This window comes from Eretmochelys imbricata, chromosome 20, assembly GCF_965152235.1.
Source record: "Eretmochelys imbricata isolate rEreImb1 chromosome 20, rEreImb1.hap1, whole genome shotgun sequence".
In the NCBI taxonomy this organism is placed as follows: Eukaryota; Metazoa; Chordata; order Testudines; family Cheloniidae; genus Eretmochelys; species Eretmochelys imbricata.
In genome coordinates this window covers 11,431,897-11,447,746 of record NC_135591.1, presented here as the reverse complement: position 1 = coordinate 11,447,746, position 15,850 = coordinate 11,431,897, and the positions used below count along the sequence as shown (strand labels likewise).

General features: G+C 52.8%; 1 protein-coding gene across 1 annotated transcript in view; it reads left to right on the top strand.

Annotated features, from left to right (window-relative positions):
• The window catches only part of HDAC7 (histone deacetylase 7), a 139,942-nt gene that overhangs the window by 91,232 nt on the left and 32,860 nt on the right, over nt 1-15,850 (top strand). Inside the window, exon 4 of the mRNA XM_077838759.1 lies at nt 15,122-15,233. Within this exon, the coding sequence (XP_077694885.1) occupies nt 15,122-15,233 (112 nt within the window). The remainder of the gene's footprint in view (nt 1-15,121; nt 15,234-15,850) is intronic.

The window sequence follows — 15,850 nt, the reverse complement described above, 5'->3', positions numbered from 1 at the left end:
CCCCACAGGCAAGCTTTTCCCTTGTGGTAGAAAGTTACATTGAGCCTGAGGAATGGAGCTGTCAACCATAGCCCTTATCCCAGGGCTTTTGGCTCTTCTACATACCCTGGCCATAGAGCACCTTGAAGATCAGGAATGAGACCTTGAACTTTGAACTCTCTTTTGTGGGAGGCAAACTTAGGGCATAGAGAAAAGGTGTGATGTGCCCGCAGTATCCCGTGTTGCTCAGGAGCCGTGCTATGGGATTCTCTACTACTTGGAGTTTCCTAAATTCGGATGGCCTCCTGCCCCTGTCTGTCACATGGCTGTAATCCAGACAGGTGGTGACAACTGAGTGTGTAAGATGGGACGGAGTCTCCTAGCCAAGTGGAAATGGTAGATGGCTGCCAGTGGCTTCCAGACAGGATGCACAATCATCTTTGATGTCACAATAAACCCCTGAGGCAGTATCCTCTGCTCCCAAGTGACTGGACCACAGTACATCATGGGCCAGTTTTAATACCTAGATCTGGTACAATTTGGGGACCAGGAGTTGGGTTTGGTGGGCTCTAGTTTGTTTGTCCCAGATCACCCTCACCAAGAGCTCCACTTTTAGTTCAAAATGGGAATAGTGGGCGTGCTGGCCAGGATCAACCAGCACCCATTTACTCCAGCCAGCTGGCCATAGAGTGGGCTGAAGACTGGGTCCTCCCTCTGATGGATGAAGTTGGCCCCTTGTCTGAGAGCAGGAGGTTGTCCCTATGGGGAAGGCTGTTCATGTGGCTGTTACTCAGGTGCTCCAAACTACGCTGCACCCCAGTGACTTTCTCCACTCTGTTTGCGGGTTCCCTTTGGGCTGCCAGTGCCTCCTTTTGGGCTTGACGCCGTTCCCAGTGTGATTCTGGTGTGGAACGGTGTTGGAAAAGGGGAACATTTCTTTTAGCTTGATCTCGCCCTGGGTCCCCAGGTTGAGTCCTGATCCCACCTGCCTGGGCACCCTCAGAAGACTGGTTACCAGTCCCAGTTCTGGACCCATACTATCAGACTGGCTAGATGTAGGGCCATGGACACCAACACTTCGACCTCTTGACCCCCAACATTAATATGACTTTAGTCATAGAGTAGGGCCAAACATCCCCAGGAATACATCCTACCAGGCAGGCCGCAGTGTCTTCTCTACAGAAGCGGCGGGCTGGGGAAGTCTGTGGCTGCCCCACCCCTGCAAGGAAATGCCTCCTCTCCACCATGAGCACCAGCGCCGGCAGGGAGGGGTGGGTGGGGCCCCAGGGGACGGAACCGCTCTGTGATCCCAAGCTTCAGTGTTTTTCCCCATAGGACTGGGCTGGGAGGGGGAATCCCTGTTCTGCGCTGGCTCAGCAGGGCCAGTGAGTGCAGCCGGGGGGCAGGGCACGGAGAATGGGTCTGTGGGGGATGCTGGGTCGTGAGGGGGCAGGGGGCACTGGGCAGTGGGGGAGGTTTGTGTGTTTTGGAGTGCTAGACAGTGGGGGGTCATTGGGGGGTGCTGTGCAGTGGGGGTGACCTCTGTATGTTGGGGCACTGGGCAGTAGGAGGTCTGTGTGGGGTACTGGGCAATTGGGTTGGGGTTGTGTGCGCGGGGAGTGCTGGGCAGGGATGATGGTGTGCAGGACGCTGGGCAGCTCTGGTGGGGCTGTAGGCAGGGCGGGGTCACTCGGCATAGCGGGTCCAGGGGAGGCTGGGCATAGGAAGTTGCGGGGTGTTGGGTGGGGGGCTGTGTGCGCAGCATGGGCCCGCCCCAGAGGGGAAGGGGCACACTGGCAGCACAGGGCTGGGCGAGCCAGTGTGCATCTGCCAGCTGCCGGTTTGTAAACAGTGCCCTTGTACTTGGCTGGGCAGAGTGGGGCTGCCCCCTCCATGTCATGCCCCATTGCCCCTGGCCGGCCCCTCCCTCCAGGTATTGACCTCCCTGTATCATGCTCCATTGCCCCCATGGGGGTCCACAAATATGTTTGGCACCGGGCCCACAAAAGATTCATCCAGCTCTGGCTCTTAGGTGCGCAATGGGTGGTGTCAGCGGCGGTGAAGGCAGCCGGGCGGGCACATCGCTTTCTAGGGGGCCCATTGACTGTTCTGCCTGGGGGCCTGGAATTGCTGTCCACATGCCTGCATCCTACAGTACCCATTCGACTCCTTCAGAGATTCAGGAGCTATTAATTGCTCTCATATGAATGTCCCAAACCTGAGTCAATAAAGCCCAGCACTTCTGCCCCCATACTGGAACTGGAACTACATAAGCCTTCAGCCCGAGGAGTTCTCCACACATTTCTTTGGAACAAGCATGGGCACAGTTGCACTGCATATGGAGGTGATATTGGTACCTGTGGCCTTCCTGCCCACAAATAAAATAAATTGGGAACCCCCGCTTTCTTTCCAGCTGGGACTCCTTCAGCGGTCAGTCCCTCATTCGTTACAACTGGCCCATTGCTGGTGCTGGACCCTAGTTTTAGTCCCTTATCAAGGGTTTTGGGGGGCTTGAGCCCCCTTCCTTATTGGACCTGATCCATGGACATTCAATTTTCCAGGCTTTCCTGGAGGCACCCAGTATAATTGGAAATCCAGAAAGTTCTCTGCAAGGTATGTATGCCTTCTCCAGCCAAGTCACCTGGTGGCAGCAGACCCACCCATTGGGTCCCGCTGGAAGAATTTGGCAACACTGTTCTGATGTCACCAATTCTACAGTTTATGCTGGAGAAGGAGTTTCTGGTTTCAACCAGCAAGAACAAAAATCTCAGAGTCATTGGGCTGCAGCTCTCAACTGGGAATCTAGAGTGAATGGTTCATGTCAGCATCGCCGACAGTAGCCCTCCTGAGTAAGCCCTAGGCAGTTTAGTATGATGGCTTTGAGTGTCCCATAGTTAATAGGCAGCAGGTTTAAAACAAATAAAAGGAAGTATTTTTTTTAAACAACACACAGTCAACCTGTGGAACTCCTTACCAGAGGATGTTGTGAAGGCCATGACCATAAAAGGTTTAAAAAAAGAACTAGATGAATTCATGGAGGATCTGTCCATCAATGGCTATTAGCCAGGATGGGCAGGAATGGTGTCCCTCGCCTCTGTTTGACAGAGGCTGGGAATGAGCGACAAGGGTTGGATCGCTTGATGATTACCTGTTCTGTTCAATCCCTCTGGGGCACCTGGCACTGGCCACTGTCGGAAGACAGGATACTGGGCTAGATGGACCTTTGTTCTGACCCAGTAGGGCGATTCTTATATTCTTTGCTGCCTCTACCCGCAGGGCACAGAACGCTATCTGGGCCTCTCCTGTTCAGTAGGGTGCGATCTTAGTGGCCCATGTCTCCCAGGGCTAATGGTGTGCCCCAGCCAGCCATTCAGAAGTCTCTAGGAAGGCCTTAGGATTGTCTCCTGGCCCCATTTTGGTGAGGACTCCTCCTTTCCGTGTAGGTAAGCGCAGCCCCACACCTACGTATAGGCTCTGATTCTCCAGGGTTAATAGGTGAAGCATAAACTATTGCTGGGTCAAAATCTGCTGCAGCTGCTGATGTTGTAGCTACTTTTGTTCTCCCATCCATTTTAATAGAGCTTCAAGATCCATGCTTTTCCTGGGCAGGCGTAGCATGCATTCTGCATTGCATGATCTGGTGGGTCAATCCACCCTGGGATGAAACTGGCAGTCACAAACAGGCAGGCTCTTATTCTTCTCTTAGAAGCAAAAAATATGGAAGAGTAATAAAGGTGATAGTCCTGACCTGGACTGATGCTGTAGGGTCCCTAGCCCCACAGTGGCTTAAGGTTCACAGCCATCCCTTAGTCTCAGGGGAGCACAGGGCTAGCCAGTGCCCCATTCCCTTTTCCCTTTCTCTGGTTTTGGTTCCCTCCTTCCCTGCCCCCCTCCTTCCTCTTTCCCTTCCCTCCACCATGTGGTGTGTTTAGCTTGATCTCTAACCTCCCTCTTACTGTGACCAGGAGGGGTGAGCTCCCAGTGAACTCTCCTTGCCTTTGTTTTCCCTTGGCTCCCTTTTTGGTTTAATTCCCCTTCCTAACCAGGAAAGGAGGCACAATATTCCCCTGTCACCACCCTGGTCACCACCATGGCAGGTCCTCAGTCCGCCCTCGGCAAGGCTTCCTGCCAGAGGCCTTGGTGGGGGGGGGGGAAGCGGATGGAGAGACAGAGAACAAACCATCCCAATGTATAGAAAGAATAGTAAATATGGCAGGCGACCAGCTTGGCTTAACAGTGAAATCCTTGCTGATCTTAAAACACAAAAAAGAAGCTTACAAGAAGTGGAAGATTGGACAAATGACCAGGGAATAGTATAAAAATATTGCTCGGGCATGCAGGAATGAAATCAGGAAGGCCAAATCACACCTGGAGTTGCAGCTAGCAAGAGATGTTAAGAGTAACAAGAAGGGTTTCTTCAGGTATGTTAGCAACAAGAAGAAAGTCAAGGAAAGTGTGGGTCCCTTACTGAATGAGGGAGGTAACCTAGTGACAGAGGATGTGGAAAAAGTAATGTACTCAATGCTTTTTCTGCATTTGTCTTCATGAACAAGGTCAGCTCCCAGACTACTGCATTGGGCAACACAGCATGCCGAGGAGGTGACCAGCCCTCTGTGGAAAAAGAAGTGGTTCGGGACTATTTAGAAAAGCTGGACGAGCAGAAGTCCATGGGGCCGGATGCGCTGCATCCGAGAGTGCTAAAGGAGTTGGCAGACGTGATTGCAGAGTCATTGGCCATTATCTCTGAAAACTCATGGCGATCGGGGGAGGTGCTGGATGACTGGAAAAAGGCTAATGTAGTGCCCATCTTTAAAAAAGGGAAGAAGGAGGATCCAGGGAACTACAGGCCAGTCAGCCTCACCTCAGTCCCTAGAAAAATCATGAAGCAGGTTCTCAAGGAATCAATTCTGAAGCACTTAGAGGAGAGGAAAGTGATTAGGAACAGTCAGCATGGATTCACCAAGGGCAAGTCATGCCTGACTAATCTAATTGCCTTCTGTGACGAGATAACTGGTTCTGTGGATGAGGGGAAAGCAGTGGATGTGTTATTCCTGGACTTTAGTGAAGCTTTTGATACAGTCTCCCACAGTATTCTTGCCAGCAAGTTAAAGAAGTATGGATTGAATGAATGGACTATAAGGTGCATAGAAAGCTGGCTAAATCATCAGGCTCAATGGGTAGTGATCAACGGCTCAATGTCTAGTTGGCAGCTGCTATAAAGCGGAGTACCCCAGGGGTCGGTCCTGGGTCCGATTTTGTTCAACATCTTCATTAATGATCTGGATGGTGGGATGTATTGCACCCTCAGCAAGTTTGCGGATGACACTAAGCTGAGGGGAGAGGTAAATATGCTGGAGGGTAGGGATAAGGTCCAGAGTGACCTAGACAAATTGGAGGATTGGGCCAAAAGAAATCTGATGAGGTTCAACAAGGACAAGTGCAGAGCCCTGCACTTAGGAGGGAAGAATCCCATGCACCGCTATAGACTAGGGACCGAGTGGCTAGGCAGCAGTTCTGCAGAAAAGGACCTAGGGGTTACAGTGGACGAGAAGCTGGATATGAGTCAACAGTGTGCCTTTGTTGCCAAGAAGGCTAACGGCATTTTGGGCTGTATAAGTAGGAGCATTGCCAGCAGATCGAGGGACATGATCGTTCCCCTCTATTCGGCATTGGTGAGGCCTCATCTGGAGTACTGTGTCCCTTTTCGGGCCCAACACTACAAGAAGGATGTGGACAAATTGGAAAGAGTCCAGCGAAGGGCAACAAAAATGATTAGAGGGCTGGAACACATGACTTATGAGGAGAGGCTGAGGGAACTAGGATTATTTAGTCTGCAGAAGAGAAGAATGAGGGGGGATTTGATAGCTGCTTTCAACTACCTGAAAGGGGGTTCCAAAGAGGATGGATCTAGACTTTTCTCAGTGGTAGCAGATGACAGAATGGTCTCAGGTTGCAGTGGGGAAGGTTTAGGTTGGATATTAGGAAAAACTTTTTCACTAGGAGGGTGGTGAAGCACTGGAATGCGTTACCTAGGCAGGTGGTGGAATCTCCTTCCTTAGATATTTTTAAGGTCAGGCTTGACAAAGCCCTGGCTGGGATGATTTAGTTGGAGATTGGTCCTGCTTTGAGCAGGGGTTTGGACTAGATGACCTCCTGAGGTCCCTTCCAACCCTGATATTCTCTGATTCTGTGAGAAGGGAGCAGGGGGTTCCCTGACCACCATTGTTGCCCCAGCTTTGGCTACTACCCTCAGTAGGGTAGCAGCAGTAGCTACAAACTTTCAAGGCAAGGGCAAGGACTTCTCCACCACTTGCTCAGGGCAAAGGCAAAGCCCTGCTAAGAAGAAGACCTCCAGGGGCTCTTCCATTCCTCCTTTGCCCGCTGGGCCTTCTGCCAGCACCAGGGCCCCACTCCCCAGGGCACCTGGGGGTACGCTCAAGTGTCCCTGGTGAATATACTATCTATGCCATCGTCATCTACCACAGCCGCAGCACCAACCACTTCCCCTACTTCCAGCTGTGGCAGCCCGGGTCCCTTCTCTGGCCTCCTGGCAGCTGCTTTGCCCCACATGGAAGTCTATGTGCAGGCATTGGTAAGGATGCCCCCCAGCTCAGCCATTGTGGTGGCCTCTAAAATGTATGGCAGGGTAATTTTCTCCCTTTCAACAGAGGCTGCCACTCAAGAGGTGGTCGAGAGGGAGATGTCAGTGGGGAGCATCTTTATTCTCCTTGAACCACCAGAGGTCTGGGGGCTAGGGTGGTGCTCAGCTCTGTGCCACCCCTTCTCCCCAGTGTGGTCTTCCTGCCTTCTCCCCCATCCTAGGGAGATTAATATCCCCCATAGTGCAAGAACCCAAGCCTCTGCCAAGTGTAATTTTTCCACCTCCAGGTTAACATCCTATGGTGGTGGGCAGGGGTTGCACGGAGGTGGAGGGATCCTTTGTGGTGCTCTTCCAGGGGACCCTATACAGGGCCCACTATTTATGAGAGAAAGCAGGGTGCTACCTCTGCTGGGAACTGGGTTGCATGCGTACAGACTGCCCTATGGCCCCCTCCCCAAGGCACAGAAGGGCACAAAAATAGTCCCTGTTGATACAACCTCTGAGCTGGTCCCTCCCACAAGTACTCCATCTGATCCCTCTTGGGTGCCAAGGGTGGCCCCCCGTTGCACCCAGCCAAGTAGGTGGGCCCAGCTGATTATCAACTTAAGTGGTCCTTGGAGGGGAAGGAGGAGGTGACAGGAGAGGGAGAGCGATCTTTTGTAGGGGAAGATGTGGTCGCAAAGGTGCCATTGCTGTCCCTGCAGGCCCCGCGAGTGGATTCCATCTTGCCTGCTGATACTGTTTCAGAGATGGTCTTGGGGGGCAGGTGCAGAGCCAAGGCAAAGCAAGGCCAGGGCACAGCTGCTTTCCTTTGATCTTGAAGAGGCCTCACCATCTTTGAGGAGGGCTGCTGCTGCTCTTGCACCCCATTTGCTGTCCTGTGGGAGAGTTCAGTGGGTGAAGCCGCATGACGAGGAGGTTTTAGGGGGGACGTTATAGCTGTTGTTCCCCCCACTAGAGGATCCTGTAGTGTGGGGAGTTGCTAGTGGGGTCCCCGTGTCCTTAACATCTGTCCCTCCAGGAGCCATCATGGTTAAGATTTCTCCCTCAGGTGATGGCAGGGTGTACTTGGTGACTGAGGGCCTCCCAGACAGTTTGGGGGAGAACAGGGCCCCAGTCTGGGCACCAAAGTTATTTGGCATTCTCCTTCCACCCTTGATCCTGCTCCCATTTTGGAGGCATCAGCCTTGTGGCTGCTGAGCCCATCGTGGAGGTGTCATTGACTGACACTAAGTGGCCGGGTGCTGGGCCTTCTGGGATGTCCTCCACTGAAGTGGAGTGGTTCAGCCCTGAGCCTGGTTATGATTCAGAACTTGGGGATTGCAAGTCCTCTGGGGGGATTGCCGATGCTGGCTTGGCAGGCACTGGATCCGTTGAACTGGCGCCGGTCCTCAGCATCGAGCCTCTTGACCTCAGTGCTGGGGTTGGGGAAGATGGGTCTGTAAGTTCTGTTGAGCCTGCCGTGGTGGCATTGCCCCCCAGAGAGGTTTCACCTGCCTGGACCCTCTCTTTTGTCCATTCATCCTGGAGAAATCCCCCCATAGTCACCAGAGGGTGAGTCCCAGGAGGTAGTATTTGTTGTGCCTTCCTTCCCCCCACCCCCCCAGGGTGCAGGACTTCCTCCACCTGTGTTGGGGGATGTGGTGGGCCGTGTGGTTCAGGATATATTGCAGCGGGCCTCCACGCTAGTTGATGTGGAAGGGGGGAGAGGAGGAATCAGAGCAGGGATGATGCTGGGGGGCTGATTGAGGATGACTGGGGGTCTTTGGGCTCTCACTGACTTCTTGGCCCCATCTCTGTCACCGGACGAGCTATGCCGGTTCCTGGAGGCCATACACAGCTTTGGGAGAAAGGCGCAGCTTGCTCTTGATCACTGGGGCGATTATGATCTCACCCTCAACTCTGTGATGGCCTTTCTAGGGGAGGGCCAAGGGGCGGTAATACAGACAGTACTGGTGGGCCAGGACCTTCCATGGTGCTCTACTCAAATATGGAGTGATGCATGAGTTGTTGCATGGCCTGCTGGTGCAGGGGATGCCGCCACTGTGGGGATCCTCAACCCCCTCTCTAATGAAGTGTGCCATCTTTGCCTCATTGAACATCCATGGCTGTAGGGTGAGATCATTTCCTACCTTCGGGTGGGGAGGTATTCTGTGATATTCCTGCAGGAGACTCACATGGACCTGGCCGCCAACGCCAGCTGGTGGGTGCAGAGGGGCGACGGTATATTTTAGCCATCTCATGATGTCATTGGGTGGGTTGGTGACCCTATTCTCCCCTGGCCTATGGGCTGAAGTATAAGAGGTTGCTGAGGTTGGGTTGGGTTGCCTGCTGTGCCTCCAGGTCTGCATGAAGAGGCTGCTTTTAAACCTCATTAATGTTTATGCCCCGATACCAGGCCCAGAGCAGGTGCTCTTCTATCGACAGGTGTCCTTCTTCCTTGGCAAGTTGGATCCTCATGAGTGCTTGGTCCTGGGTGGGGATTTTAACACCACCCTTGAAGTGCAGGACCATGTTGGGAACAGGTGCCGAATCCCTGTTAACGTCCTCAAGTTGATTCTTGAACAGCATGCCCTGGGGGACATTTGGCGTGATCAGCACTAGGATGATACCACCTCCTTCACCTTTGTTTGGGTGGAGGTGGTTTGGTCGTGTCACTTCTGGTTGGACAGAACCTACATCTCTCGGTTTCTTATTGCATGAACCCACTCCTCTGACATTCAGCCAGCTCCCTTTTTGGACTGTCACTTGGTCTGTGTACAGCTTGCCCTTACACCTGAGTGACTGAGGCCAGCCAACTGACACTTTACTGACAGCTTGTTAGAGGATATGGGCTTCGTGGGGTCCTTCCAGGGTTTTGGCTGGCCAGGCAGAGGCACACATTCCCCTCAGCGCAGAGATGGTGAAATGTATAACAGGTGCATGTCAGGCTCTTTTGCCATGACTACAGCTGGGGGACCAGCCAGGGAAGGAACGTGGCAATGGAGTGGCTGGAACGGGAGGTCATGGAGTTGAAGAGGCGCCTGGTTGCTCACCCTGAGAATCCATCCCTCTCTATGGAGTGTCAGAAGAAGTGAGATGAGATTCAAGCCCTCATGATGATTGGGCTTGGCGCATGTTCCTTAGGTTGCATATCCAACTCCTTCAGGAGATGGATCACGGCTCCTGTTTCTTCTGTGCCCTGGACAACATAAGAACATAAGAATGGCCATACTGGGTCAGACCAAAGGTCCATCCAGCCCAGTATCCTGTCTACCAACAGTGGCCAATGCCAGGTGCCCCAGAGGGAGTGCACTTAACAGGTAATGATCTAGTGATCTCTCTCCTGCCATCCAGGAGAGAGGGGTGCCAAAAAAAAAATCACCTGCCTCCTGGTGGAGGATGACACCACTCTTACAGATCTGAGCAGATGCAAGAAAAGGCATGGGCATTCTACAACAAACTTCTTTCCAGATTCAACCAACACCAACACTTGTGATGAACTGTAGGATGAACTTCCAATGGTCAGCGCAGGTGACCGGGACCAGCTGGAGCTTCATAGAATCATAGATTAGAGTTGGAAGAGACCTCAGGAGGTCATCTAGTCCAACCCCCTGCTCAAAGCAGGACCAACCCCAACTAAATCATCCCAGCCAGGGCTTTGTCAAGCCAGGCCTTAAAAATCTTTAAGGATGGAGATTCCACCACCTCCCTAGGTAACCCATTCCAGTGCTTCACCACCCTCCTAGTGAAAAAGTGTTTCCTAATAATCAATGTAAACCTCCCCCTCTGCAACTTGAGACCATTACTCCTTGTTCTGTCATCTGGTACCACTGAGAACAGTCTAGCTCCATCCTCTTTGGAACCCCCTTTCAGGTAGTTGAAAGCAGCTGTCAAATCTCCCCTCATTCTTCTCTTCTGCAGACTAAATAAGCCCAGTTCCCCCAGCCTCTCCTCATAAGTCATGTGTTCCAGCCCTCTAATCATTTTTGTTGCCCTCCGCTGGACTCTTTCCAATTTGTCCACATCCTTCTTGTAGTGTTGGGCCCGAAAAGGGACACAGTACTCCAGATGAGGCCTCACCAATGCCGAATAGAGGGGAACGATCATGTCCCTCGATCTGCTGGCAATGCTCCTACTTATACAGCCCAAAATGCCGTTAGCCTTCTTGGCAACAAAGGCACACTGTTGACTCATATCCAGCTTCTCGTCCACTGTAACCCCTAGGTCCTTTTCTGCAGAACTGCTGCCTAGCCACTCGGTCCCTAGTCTATAGCGGTGCATGGGATTCTTCCCTCCTAAGTGCAGGACTCTGCACTTGTCCTTGTTGAACCTCATCAGATTTCTTTTGGCCCAATCCTCCAATTTGTCTAGGTCACTCTGGACCTTATCCCTACCCTCCAGCATATTTACCTCTCCCCTCAGCTTAGTGTCATCCGCAAACTTGCTGAGGGTGCAATACATCCCACCATCCAGATCATTAATGAAGAAGTTGAACAAAATCGGACCCAGGACCGACCCCTGGGGTACTCCGCTTTATAGTGGCTGCCAACTAGATACTGAGCCGTTGATCACTACCCAGTGAGCCTGACAATCTAGCTTTCTATGCACCTTATAGTCCATTCATTCAATCCTTACTTCTTTAACTTGCTGGCAAGAATACTGTGGGAGACCATATCAAAAGTTTTGTTAAGTCAAGATATATCACTTTCACCGCTTTCCCCATATCCACAGAGCCAGTTATCTCATCATAGAAGTCAATCAGGTTGGTCAGGCATGACTTGCCCTTGGTGAATCCATGTTGAGGACCTGCTCCATGATTTTTCCAGGGACTGAGGTGAGGCTGTAGTTCCCCAGATTCTCCTTCTTCCCTTTTTTAAAGATGGGCACTATGTTTGCCTTTTTCCAATCGTCCAGGACCTCCTCCAGTCGCCACGAGTTTTCAAAAATAATGGCCAATGGCGCTGCAATCACATCCGCCAACTCCTTCAGCACCCTCGGATGCATTGCATCCTGCCCCATGGACTTGTGCATGTCCAGTTTTTCTAAATAGTCCTTAAGCTGTTCTTTCACCACAGAGGGCTGCTCACCTCCTTCCCATACTGTGCTGCCCAGTGCAGCAATCTGGGAGCTGACCTTGTCTGTGAGTAACGAGGCAAAAAAAGCATTGAGTACTTCAGCTTATCCCACATCATGTGTCAGTAGGTTGCCTCCCCCATTCAGTAGGGGTCCCACACTTTCCCTGCCCTTCTTCTGCTTGCTAACATACCTGTAGAAACCCTTCTTGTTACCATTCACATCCCTTGCTAGCTGCAACTCCAATTGTGCTTTGGCCTTCCTGATTACACCCCTGCATGCTCAAGCAATATCTTTATACTCCTCCTGAGTAACTTCTTGTAAGCTTCCTTTTTGTATTTAAGCTCACCGAAGATTTCTCTGTTAAGCCAAGCTGGTCGCCTGCCATATTAGCTATTCTTTCTGCACATCCGGATGATTTGTTCCTGCGCCCTTAATAAGGCTTCTTTAAAATACAGCCAGCTATTCCTTTCACACTGGCAGAGTTCTCGGAAGCCCTCTGTTTGATGCCCACTAGCAAATGTCTGGACATCGATGGGCTGACTGTGGAGTTCTGCCACTCATTCTGGGACATCCTTGGCCTTGCCATCATCTGAGCCAAGTTCCTGGGGTGCTCCGTGACGCATAGGTGGGCAATGCTTGCTCTGCTACCAAAAAAGGAGAACCTCCTGGACCTGAGGAATTGGAGCCCAGTATCCCTACTCAGTGCAGACTATATGGTCGTAGCGAAAGCCATCTTGCTGTGGCTGAAGTCCATGCTGGCATACGTGATACTCCCCAACCAGTCCTATGCTGTCCCTGGCTGGAGTTTATTTGATAATCTATATCTAGTCTGGGTCTTTCTCTGTCTGGCATGTAGGGATGTTTTGTCTCTCACCTTCCTGTCCCTTGACCAGGAGAAGGGGTTTGACAGTGTGGACCATGAGTATCTCATGGGAACTGTGTGAGCAATCAGCTTCAGTCCCCAGTTTGTGAGATTCCTCCAGGTGCTGCACGCCTCTGAAGAGTATATAGTCCAGCTCAACTGGGCCTTGACCAAACCAGTCATCTTTGGTCAGGGAGTGTGTCAGGGCTGCCCTTTGTCTGGCCAATTGTATGCCATTGTTGTCAAGGCCTCCCTTTGTCTCTTATGCAAGTGATTGATGGGGCTGGTGCTCCACAGCCCGGCTTGGAGGGTGGTGTATACCCATGATGTGCAACTTCTGGCCCAGGATCTGGAAGACATGATGGGGGTGGAGGCTTGCCAAACCAACTACTCAGGGTCCTCCTCTGCCTGGGTCAGCTGGGTCAAGAGCTCTGGCCTGGTGGGTGTCATGTGAGCTGCCTCCCACCTGCGCTTCATACCGTCCAGTGTGGCATAGGTCTGCTACTCTGGGCTTTTACCTATTTTACCTATCCCTCCCCACTAGAAAATAGGACTGAGTTGGGGGCCAGGGTGTCTGATGGGTTGTGGGCATGGACGGGGCTTCTCTGGTGCCTTTCCCTTCAGGGGAGGTCGCTGGTTCTTTACAAACTAGTCCTGTCCCTACTCTGGCCCTGGGTCAGTAGCCTAAGCCCACTCCCGGGTACCCTGGCCAGCTTCCCGGGGAAGGTCCTGGAGTTCTTCTGTCCGCAAAAGCACTGAGTCTCTGCAGGCGTGCTGAGCCTCCCGCTTGAAGAGGAAGGGCAGGGCCTGATATGCATTCGCACTTTCCATCTCCAGGCCCTGCAGAGGCTCCTTTATAATGCTTGTTGTCTGGCCTGGAGCCAGCTAGGGCACACCTTCCTCCACCTCCTCTGAGCGCTCCGACATGACTGGCAACTCTTTTATCTATATCCGAGAGGTCTCCCTTGAGACTTTTCTGAGCTGCCGGTCTTTTACCAGGATGGTCTCAGGACCTGGAGGTTGGTCTCCACAGCCAGGTCTGTTACGGGCACTGAGGGTGTGCGCCTCCTAGATGAACCCCTGTTCCACGCCCACATCTTGTGGCACACACGGTGGAGGTTCTTTCAGTGCACTGGAGGTTGGTCCTGGCTGGTGGCACCAAAGTCAGAGACCTCTGGACCACAGTTGGTGGGATTGGGTGTACCCTGGTACACTTGCTCAGTGAATGAGGTTGCCCACCCTTCATGTCCCCTACCATGAACTCCAGGAGGTAAAGGCTGCCCAGCCCCCAGCCTCTATAGCTTTTCTTGAGCAAGTCCTGAAGCAGGGTGTTCCTTGCCTGCCTGTTTGCCTGGCCTTCTGGAGCTTGAGGTCAGGCCCTGGCCCTGTGAGCCCCCCTGGCTGCTTTAAACTGCCCATATGAACTGACTTAGTAGTATCCAGCCAGTCTGTTTCTGAGACACATCATGGGAGCAGTTTGTGCCCCACATTGTTCATTTCCTCACCCTCGTGACCCGCCCCGATACAAAGTGGTGGGACCTGCTGCCATCTCTGGAGGGCAAGGAGCCCCAGTGAGCCAGCCTGTATTCCACCTTTGTGCCACAGTCTGCTGGGGATATAAATTAATGGCTGCTTCGTGGAGCTGTGAGCACAGGAGAGTTATGTGGTTTTCGGACTCCCCTGACGTTTGTTCTTCTTGTGGTGAGAGGGAGACCCTGGCGCATGCATATTTACAGTGCACCAGGCCGCAGTCCCTTTTCCGCCTCCTCCAAAACCTCTTGTTGAGGTTCTGGCTGCACTTTCCCTTGCACTCCCTATCTGCGGCCCCACAAGCTTGTAGGACCATCTCATCAACCTCCTCCTGGCGTTGGCCATGTTGGCCATATATCAGTCAAGGAGGACAGGGTTGGACGGGATCTGCAACTGAGAGTGGGGGCTCAATTTTGTGCACTTGTCCATTCATGTCTCTGGGCAGAGTGCCTCTGGGTGGCATTCTTGGACACTTTGGAGGAGTACTGATCCAGGTACTCTATGTATGTGTGTGTGTGCGTGTGCCCATGCCCAGCACAGTGAGGCCCCGATCTCAGATATTGTCGCATGCATGCACAGCACCTTGCACAAAAGGGCCCCAGTCTCAGTAACTCTGTGGCAAGGCAGCTCCTGGCATAGTGGGGCCTCTAGGCAAAGCACTAATGCAGTAATAATGGAAAGCAAGAAGGAGACGATGGAGCCTCAGGGGCCTTTCTCAGAGTAAGCGATGAGACCTGGGGATTATGTAGCACAAGGGGTAGCAGAAGGTTTCCATCCTGGGCCAAGGGTCCACAGCTGGCTGCCCGAGTGGGCAGTACAGAGCAGTAGGGGCTGATGGAAGTGGGGGATTGACTGAGAATCTAATAGCATCTGAGCAAGGCTTGGTAGGGATGTGCTAGAGCGACCCAGCTCTTAGGCCTGTGGAGCCAAGTCATTGTGCCCTGGGCATTGGCCACTCAGGTCTGTGCTACAGGCCTGCAGGTGCCCCAGGACAGAAAGTCATGGGGAAGCCGCCCATGTCGTTCTGGGAGCCCTATAGGAGGCTCTTATCAGTTCCCAACCCAGGATGCTCATTCCCCTTCTCCCTGCAGGTGCTGTGGCGAGTACAGTGGTGAAACAGAAGCTGGCCGAAGTCATCCTGAAGAAACAACAGGCAGCTTTGGAAAGGACCAGCAACCCCAGTGGCCCCACCATGCCCTACAGGTGAGATAGTCACCTGAGCACCCCCAACCCCCTCCCCCCCCATGCCGTACAGGTGAGATCGAGACACCTGAGCATCCCCCCCACACCTTCTGCCGCCATATAGATGAGAGAGAGAGACACCTGAGCATCCCCAAGACACGCCCCCAGGCCATACAGGTGAGGCAGAGATACTGGGCTTTCAGTGGAGAGAGCTTGTCTCCTGATGGGGCTGCTGGTGGGGGAAGGCCTGCATCTGTCTGTGGGGCAGGGGCTCTCACAGCAGCTGTGTCTGTGGAGCACAGCCGTGGGTGCAGTGATCCTGTGGGGGACGCTCTGTTCACCTAGGTTCCTTAGGACTCTACAGCTCTGGCAGCCCCTCGGAGCTGGATTTTTCTGTGGTTTGCGGCAACCAGGGTGCTCCTTCTAGTGGCCAGACCTGGTTTTATCTGCTCTTCATGGGGACCTGGCAGGCACCCAAAAGTTGGGCCCACTGCTCACACCTGGACAGGCCATCTCTGAGACTGTAGCTAGAGCCCTGCAAATCCGCGGATAGCCGCTTTAGAGCCCCGGGCCATTTTTGCAGATCACGGCTCGGATGTGTATCTAAATGCTGTATCTGTGCAGAGGTCTAACTGTAG